The sequence below is a fragment of the Fusarium oxysporum genome, chromosome 1, assembly GCF_000149955.1.
Source record: "Fusarium oxysporum f. sp. lycopersici 4287 chromosome 1, whole genome shotgun sequence".
Taxonomy (NCBI): Eukaryota; Fungi; Ascomycota; class Sordariomycetes; order Hypocreales; family Nectriaceae; genus Fusarium; species Fusarium oxysporum.
The window spans coordinates 3,502,661-3,511,518 of NC_030986.1; the positions used below are offsets into that span (position 1 = coordinate 3,502,661).

The 8,858-nt window shown below is 49.0% G+C and overlaps 4 protein-coding genes across 4 annotated transcripts in view; 1 reads left to right on the top strand and 3 right to left on the bottom strand.

The window, feature by feature from the left end:
- Positions 1–847: 847 nt before the first annotated feature.
- Positions 848–2,137, top strand: FOXG_00602 (uncharacterized protein). Its single transcript, XM_018377063.1, has one exon. The coding sequence runs from the start codon at positions 1,093–1,095 to the stop codon at positions 1,909–1,911; it is 819 nt and encodes a 272-aa protein (XP_018232717.1). The 5' UTR covers positions 848–1,092; the 3' UTR covers positions 1,912–2,137.
- FOXG_17905 (uncharacterized protein) lies at positions 913–3,236 on the bottom strand. Its single transcript, XM_018397913.1, has 2 exons — positions 2,133–3,236; positions 913–2,084 (listed from the first exon to the last, which is right to left on the bottom strand). The coding sequence occupies exons 1-2, from the start codon at positions 2,789–2,791 to the stop codon at positions 2,015–2,017; spliced, it is 729 nt and encodes a 242-aa protein (XP_018232718.1). The 5' UTR covers positions 2,792–3,236; the 3' UTR covers positions 913–2,014.
- A 277-nt stretch (positions 3,237–3,513) lies between these two features.
- On the bottom strand, positions 3,514–6,417 carry FOXG_00603 (uncharacterized protein). The gene has a single exon (XM_018377064.1). It carries the CDS (start codon positions 5,431–5,433, stop codon positions 4,531–4,533), a length of 903 nt encoding a protein of 300 aa, XP_018232719.1. The 5' UTR covers positions 5,434–6,417; the 3' UTR covers positions 3,514–4,530.
- Positions 6,418–8,791: 2,374 nt separating this feature from the next.
- Positions 8,792–8,858, bottom strand: part of FOXG_00604 (uncharacterized protein) — a gene marked incomplete at both ends in the record, with an annotated part of 1,521 nt that continues 1,454 nt past the window's right edge. Inside the window, one exon of the mRNA XM_018377065.1 lies at positions 8,792–8,857. Within this exon, the coding sequence (XP_018232720.1) occupies positions 8,792–8,857 (66 nt within the window). The remainder of the gene's footprint in view (position 8,858) is intronic.

The window sequence follows — 8,858 nt, forward strand, 5'->3', positions numbered from 1 at the left end:
TTATGAGGCTCAGCCAATGACGGGGACGAATTGTCTATGGAAAGTGAAGTCACCAACGTCACGCGATGTATTCTTGATCAAAAGTTGTCTTGTCAAGATTTTTGAGGGAGCCTGTCGATGCATCATGAGGTTTTTCATAATGCAAGGAGCTTTGGTCGGGCAGATTGTGCCAATAGCTCTGGCGTAGAGGTACCTGGATTGCTATGGAACAGCTTTGAGTATGAAAATATTCCAGAGACAACATTTGACAACACAGAGCATACTTTGGGATCACAATTGTCTCTGATACAAATGCCCAGGAATTATTCACACCTTCAGTCATCACAAGTCTCTCACAGCTCGTATCATGACTCTCGGAGGCCACCAAAATCAGGCTTCATGAAAACCCAGTAGCAACAAAACTTGACACAGTCACTAATACTCAGTACTCCCGGCAAGAGCGCCTCCCGATCGGTTCCAGGTGAACTGGCCAACTAATTCAGCCATCCCGTGAACCAATGCAGCCACATGCTGCATCATTAAACCTCCGAAACAATCGCTTAGAGGCCCTGGGAGCTGTTCAAGCGCGATAGGGCTGAGCAACTAACCAGAATCGCGCTTGAATGCTCAAATTAGGATCAGAAACAGGGTTTAAGCGCTTGATAACCTTCGCCAATCTTGGAGCTGGTTGCTGGAAGCGTAACTGATGTGCTTGGCTTGCTGCGCTTCCAGAAACGATCAGCTGTGCCACTGGGCTGTGTAGGTGTCAGCCCTGTGCACGTCCCCCTCATGATGTTTCTCTGTGCCGCGTCAAGCGCAGGGGTTTGGCACCAGTCTCGCCTTTCATTGGTCGAAACAGACGCTGCAGAAGCGCGAGCGGGAGCGCAAAGGGCAGCCCAGGGTAGAGGGGTCCCGTCTTGCATGAGGCGCCATGACCATGATGCTCGTCCCCTTTTCGCTGCCTCCCGGTCTCTTTGTATCCAATCTCTACAACACCACCACACAACCATCACCAACCTCCTCCCTCCCTCTTGAGAAGAGGGAGCATGTGCAGGCTACAGAGTCTCGTTTCTGGGACTTGCGGCCGCAGTTGACCACCTAGTCAATGCTCCAATGGCCCGATTCTCCCTTTTCCGCCTGCCTACCAAGCTGCGGCGCAGGGTCAGGCGTAATCGCATGGCTACCCTTATAGCCCTCGTCGTCCTCGTAGGCCTCCTAATCTTTCCCTTCTACTCGGCCTATTGCGTCTACAAACCTCCGAGATACCTCATCAATTGGCTGCGGAGGAAGTACCCAGACGTCCTGTTCGAAGAGCCCACCGACCAGAAGATCATCGCCCTATCTATCGACGATGCGCCGTCCGCCCACACCGATGATATCATGCAAGTCCTGGAGGAGAATGAGGCCCACGCTACCTTTTTTGTCATAGGATCTCAGGTTGAGGGTCGCAAGGATAAGCTCGTCAAATTGGTTGCAAAGGGGCACGAGCTGGGAAACCATGCCATGCATGATGAGCCCTCCAAGTCACTCAGTAACGAAAAGCTGCTGGAGGAAGTCCACCTCGTCAAGGACATGCTGACGGAGGCATACGCCGCCAACGGTCAGATCCTCCCCAACAATTACTTCCGTCCAGGATCTGGAATATTCAACAGACGGATGCGAGATGTGTTGGGAAACCAGGGTTTTCGCATCACTCTGGGCAGTGTGTATCCTCACGACCCCCAAATACCATATCCTGATACCAACGCGAAGCATATTCTGAGCATGGCTCACCCGGGAGCTATCATTATCTGTCACGACAGGAGATCATGGACTGTGCCCATGTTGCGCACTGTTCTTCCTGAACTCAAACGGCAGGGGTATCGGGTTGTTACCATCACAGACCTTGTGAAGGCGGTGTCGTCTCAGAACCAACGGCAACAACATCTTTGAACTCTCGTGAGCGTTTCTTTTACCTATGCATGCATTGATCCGGGGATTACTAGAATGTTTGGATATGGTCTAGGGTATAGATTGGTTTGTCTATCAGGAAACATTAGAGTGTAATTTTTAACGACCCGTCTTCTTCTATGAGTTTGTGTATGTTGTATCTGGGTGATGTTAATCTGTGACAAGTCAGCTTTGCTCTTGACGGAGAGAGAAAGTATTCATACGTGAATCTAAGTGTGCCTGTGACGATGGAACGGCACCCATCAACGTATCTCTTCACGATAGCATGTGTTTGTTCTTGAAACTCAGTCTTCCGAAGCAACATATTCGCTGCATCATCGAAGTTGTTGACTGCCATTTTCATCCTTTCTTCCAGCTTAGCAACCACAACATCCAAGCTCATGCCAGGCTCCATGATGGCTGCAACGGCATTGATGACACAGTCAGTCCGCAACTCCTTCTTCAGCGACAGCATATCATTCATCAAGCTCTGGAGAATGCTCACTTGTGTCCATAAATGAACGATCTCTGGAGCTGACGATAACGCTCCTGGAAGCCTCTCGTCGGTTGCATATGGTACAAGACTGCAGAGCATTCTCCCACCAACAGTGCCGATCCTCATCTTCATGTACGGCTCATAATCAGGTATGCGACTGGCCAAACGGAGTTCCTGCTCAGCTGCGCAGCTGTTGATGAAGAATTGGATCTCATCGTGTAAGAGGCGCCGTTGATCCCTCGGCGCCGTCTGACAGAATCGCGCACCGAACTCTCTAAACACGCCATTGATGGGGTCGTCATCCGCTTCACTCGTATTCCTTTCGTCAACGGCCAATGCCTCACGCACCATGCGCATAGTCTGCCCCCTCCAACGCTCTGCGCGCATAAAGTCACCCGCCAGATCGCCCTCGTTAGCATCAACAGCATCATCCCAGCAAACGAGCCACGTCGTATAGAGTCAAAGCTTCGATCTGCCGCCTACGAGCTTGGGGATATAGTGAACAAGCCAGAGAAGCAATGTTGTCCTTTTTTCGACAGGCGATCAACGGATATGCCATAGCCATGCGCTCAACCGCTCGATTGACGATTGGCGTAACGTGCTCATGGTGGCGGTTGAGTTGACCTTGAGGATTAGGCCAAACCCGGAAGAAATTATGAAGATTAGGAATTGGTAGTGTTTGGCCGCGAAGGGCATCTACTATTGCGGCTTGGTTCAGATGTGAGTATTTCATGAGCAAGACATTGATCAATATCAGCAGCGAAATATTTTGGGCTTGAAGATCTGGAAGCCCCGGGCTAGAGAAGTGGTCTAGGTTAAGCCTAAATCATCAGCTATTCCATCCATTGACATAAAACGGCGCAACGATGACCCAAATCCCCGGGTTCGATTAAATGGCTGAAACTAAAATAGATTCCAGAACATGTGTGCATTTGCGTGATTGAAACAATACAACAGGAGTGCATCGTAAGACATTTAGTTGCTGATGCTGTTTTTCGTGAGTGTTCATATTTAAGGTATTTAGTTAGATATTAGATAATTTCTAGTACGCAAAGCTCAACTATTATATACAGCCTCAACAAACAGCAATTCTGCCCCTACTATGGCAGCCCAGGTCACCACCACCTTAGTCGGGAATAAGATGGAAGCATAAATTGGATTAGTTGCCATCCGGTAGTTTATCTCTCACACCCTCAACAAAGAAAGTTCAAAAGCCAGACGCCACAACATGAGAAGCTGCCCAAAACTCAAAACCTCAACGGGCACACATGAAAGAAGAAAGAAAAAGATAGAAAAGTCAACGCCAGGGGCTACGTCAAATTACTGCCCAAACTTGGATATCCTTACGCAGTCTTTTGAGCGCCTACTCTAATAATACCAAATTGCCGTTTGAGTTAGAGTAAGGCGTGTTTCCGATCCTGCAGCGGCCCTTGTACCTTGTACAATTGCCGGGGTCCAAGGGAGACAGTCCAAGCAAAAGTCAAAAAAGCAACGAGCACCGCATGGAAATGCTCGTTGCTAATTGATGAGAAGTTTCACAATGTCTCATTCTGCTGCACATGTATTTTAACCTTCAGACTGTTGCAACGGTTGAAGATCAGCAGTTTCAACTTAACTCAAATCAGTAGCACCAAGATCATCGCTCTCGAAACGGAAATCGGAGTATGAAAAGGAAAAATTGCCGTTTATGGCGAGTGTGTAGGTAGGTAGCATGATCAAGTATCCATCTAGATACAACATCATGAAACAGAATCATCCAGCAAAAGAAAAAAGGTATCCATCCATCCATCCATTCATCCATCCAGTCCTTATTCCACCCTGGTCCTATCAAACGCCCCATTGGAACCTATGTCCGGTCAAACACTCTTGAGCATGTGAGCATCAGACACGGTCCTTTCATTCAAAGTAACCCAAACCAAACCAAAAGAAAAGAGACGTGATCAAAGAGAAAAATCTTCAACGAGTGAATAGATGCCGCTTCGTAGAGCAACCAGTAACTATGTACCTTTTTAGTCATGTCTGCCATTGTCCAACTGAGGACCCCCTTCTCATGGTCGTAAGATGTCTATTAAATATGTACTGCCGAATTAAGAAACCGGAGTGCCGGTGTAGAGTGCGCCTTTGGATCAAATCCACTGTGGTGTCGTAGGCTTGGCGTGTGACACCTCAGGGAAGAAGCTGAGGATGAGGCTCTGAACGTCGCTGAGATACTCCTCGGGGGAGAACTTGTTCAGACCTCTGGACTTCATGTATCGGTGGTCCTCCTCATCCTCCTTGGTCGTCGGCTTGGTGCTGTACTCTTCGGCGAGCTCGGTGACTTGTGCAAGCTCGTGACCAAATGGGTGTGAATCCTTGAGAGCTCGCTGCTGGAAAGATGGCGGGGGAACTGGAGCGACTGCGGGGACTGCTGGAACAGGCATTGGGGGAGCCTTTTGGGCCTGGCTGGCAGAGACATATGAAGCTGATGACGCCCTAGTAGAAGTTGACGATGATCGCGAAAAGGTGAAGCTGGCCTTGGTTGATACTGAGTGCTCTGAGTCCCTGGACATCTGCGAGGTGGATCGTTGACGGGCGAGCGCTTCGTAGGAGTTCTGCTTAGTGTGCGAAGGCGAACGCTTAGGAATCGCAGGAGCCTCGGAGATCTTTGGCAGGACAGCTGCCTTGTCCGAGACACTGAAATAGGTTGACAGATGGTTCGGCTTAGGACCTGGGCACTCGTCGACAGGAGATACATCCGGGCTCGTAGGTGGAGTTGATTCAGTAGTTGAAGGAGCCTCGGATTCTTCGCCAACGGAACGCAGAGACGACTTGCTGCGGAGAGCAGCATGCGGGATATCGGGAGCGTTATAGGAGAGCATGTTGGTTGTGTGAACAAGCTGAAGTGGAGCAGAAATCTGGTGTCGTAGGATAGGATGCTGTCTATCGCGGGCCGAGTTACTACGGTGCGGCACTTGAACTTGTTGCTCTCCCATCTCGGTCTGGCCAGTCATTTTGGCCTTTCTGGTCGTGAAAGCGCGTGAGAGCGACATGGTTGAAGATTTGGGGATTTGGATTTTCTGAGTTACGTCTTTTCTCGAAAAGTTTGTTGGTTTTTGGCCGGGTTCTAAGTGAGTTTGTGGGGTAACGAGGAGTTGCTGCTAGTGAACAACAACGTCTTGTGATAAGAGGGATCGTCGAAAGGGTCGTGCCACTGACTCTTGACACCGATTTACTTTTTTGAGGCAAGTTTTGCTTGGAACTATTGCCAGACAAGGAGCAAATAATGTTGGTGTGAGGTGACTTCGGTTGACGTTGAATGCGTAGTGAGACAAGGAGTCCAGTCCTTTTGAGTTTGTGGATAAAGTGTCCGTGTGAGATCCGACTTCTGGAGCGGAAGATCAACGTCTGGCGTGATTCGATGTGAATGTGTCGGTTCTTCGAGAAAGACAGTGATTTACGTTGACCAGCTTTGCAGTGACAACGTGAGAATGTGCTGGTTGTAAAGGAACGTTCAACGTCGAAAATAGGTGTATCGGTCGGTATCCGTGAGGTTGTTTGATCGATCCTGCGACGAAGGGATACAAGAAAAGAGCAAGAGTGTAAATGAAGGAAGATAAAGAGGTTCTGGCAGAGGCAGAGAGATTTAGAGTTAAATCAATGCACACTGAGAAGCAAACACGATCGAGAGAGCGATGGATCGTGATACTTCGTATTTTCGAGAAGAATTGAAGATACAGGCCTTTTCCGACGTATGCAATGCAAGTTTGTCGAAGGACAAAGACAAGGACAGAGACAGAGGCAAAGGAGAGAAAGTCAAGCGAGCAAGCACTTGAGAATAGATGGAGAGAATCGAACTGAACGGCAGGCGTGGGGACGGGGGGATGAAACAAAAGATATGGGGACCCAAGCCCTGCTAACAACTGCCTGATTAGAGAGCTGAAGCCGAACCTTCGGGCAGTGAACAGTACTCAGCGGAGGTGGGCACCGGCCTTTCACTGTAAGTTTAGCGCACACCTGGCCACGAAGCCCGTGAATTGGAGGGCAGCTAGACTCAGGCTAACCCAGGCTAACTCAGGTTCACTTCAGGCTTTGACTTTTGGCCTTTGCAACGGCCCGGCCATCCCCCCTTGTGGCTATCCCTAGACAAAGACCCATGTCCCTGCAATTAAGCCCTCGTTGGCCGACTCCCCTGGCTAGAAGAACACTTGAAGCAAAGAATCCTGGTCTCGCGTCAATGGGGTCAGCCAATCGCGTGTATTCTCTCTCTTCCTCTACCCCTTGTCACTTTAGTGATCGGTCCACTGATTTGGTTTTTTTTTCTCTCTTGTCTGCATGGGAAAACCCGCGACCAGCGCCAACAAGAAGGGCGAGAAAAGAAAGAAAACCAGCTGATGTCTGAAGATCCGTGGCTCAGGTGTCGTGCAGATTCTTCTACGGAATTGCGTGTTTGTTGTTCCCTTGTCTTGGAGCTCGCTATCGCTATCAGAGAGTATAGAACAATATTGGTGTACACGATCAAGCCCAAGAGCGCCAATGGTGATACACGATCGATGATACACGCGCACCTACAGTACCCTAATTGTTTCTTTTTCGTCTCTTAATTCGTTACAGCTTAGAAACAAACATCTTTGCTTTGTTTCTTTCCCCTTCTGCCTTGATTTCTACCAAATGGTGAGGCCTTTGTTTCCCAGCTAGCATATGCACGTCTATGTTGGCTTCCCACCAACATGGAGCTCTCTCTCGGCCCATTCACCATCAATCTTGACCCTCCATCCTCAACATATCCCACCATTCATGGCGGCGACGTGACCCGCGCGCTACAGCAAAGCAAACCAAAGCAGAGCAAGGAGGACCCATTTGAGTGATGAACGGGGCCGACATGGAAAAATTCTATTCTATCAATCGGGTTACACCGATCGCCAGGGGATGGATGCAAGCACTCAACTCCAGTGCAGTGCAGACGCCCAATTCTTCTTTGACAGCTTGGCTGGCTGGATGCAGAATATGCGTTCGTATGTGATGTGTTGTTATTGCATGACCAGCTCATACACAGGTAAATTGAAGATCATCACCAGGAACTGACTAAATGGGCTGAATTGTACATCAACACTCGAAAGCCACACCGTCCACGTCTCGTCTCAATTCCCTGACAAAAAGTACCTTCACGCAGTAATTGAGTCGTGGCCATAGCCTTTCGGAAATGACTGGAGCTTCCTCAGGCACATCAAGGAACAAGCCTTCAGACTCTGGTTGACCATTCTCCCTCAATCAACTCGTCTCTAAGTCTCAAGAAGTCCTTGATTGGGTCAACGGCTTCAGCGACATTACCGTTTTCTCCTGTTTCAGGCCCTTGTGCCTGCGCAAGCGGATCCAACTAGAGCCCTGAACTGTGATGTGATGGCGTCTAAGTCCGTAGAAACTACGAGATGCCTTACTGGACAGGCAGAAAAAACAGCATGCCCCTCCCTGTTCCTGCTTAATGCCGTGTGTTTTGGGGGCTGGTAGATCCTCCGCTTTCGATAAACGAAATGTTGAACATGGCATGGTCACAGCTTTTGTCTTCTCCACTGTGAGAGGATTACTCCGTCGGTTGCAAGGTACCTTGAATACGTAAATTGCTGCATCATGAGAATTCCCGTGAATACATGATGTTGAGTAAGTATTTAATGTCTGTCCTCAGAAACCTCTCTTTCGTGTAATACCTATCGTTTAACTAGTATATTCTCGTGGATGTTCTGCAGTGACGTGATCTGCTCTTCAACCGACTCCTAGCTATGGGCCCAGCGCACAGAGGTCTCATTTCGAAATGTCCACCCTCACGTTCGTCTTGTCTTGGACTGTCTGAGATTGGTCCTTGACAATGCATTCGCGCGACTCAGTGCCACCGCCCTATTTTCGGCGCCTGTGACGTGTGAACGTCTGTTCTCAGACAACCTAGAGATGACGGCTTGGTTCGTGAGCCATCTCAGACCATCCAAGAGGACCCTTGATTTTCCCTTTCCATCAGCTATCTTGTCATGCTCACATATTGTTTCTATGCTCATCTCGTTCCGCCGCTCACTCAAAAAAGAACCCAAGATTGTTTGAAGATCAGATCCAACTTTTCCATTCCTGTTCAGAAACCTCGTCTATCTAGTCGATTTGTAAACCCCCCAATATCCATCCCGCTGTGAAACAGTTCCTGTGCGCCAGTGTGCTTCATTCATGCAGAGTACTCTTTTTCTCGGGAGTCGACCTCCAGAGCGGGCAAGACATGATCTTCGCTACAATCGACCATTGTCAATGCTCTCTAGGGGTCGCCGCGCCATTGTCCACTGAGACAATGATCTCATCCAGCCTCAACCTAGGCCGTAGATCTGTCCAAAATCTTGATTCGCAACAACGTGTTTCAATAAATAAGAGATTCGTCTAGTCCTCATCCATCGAATCATCATCGTCCTGCTTGTCATCTTCCTCATCGTCATCGTCGGAGCTG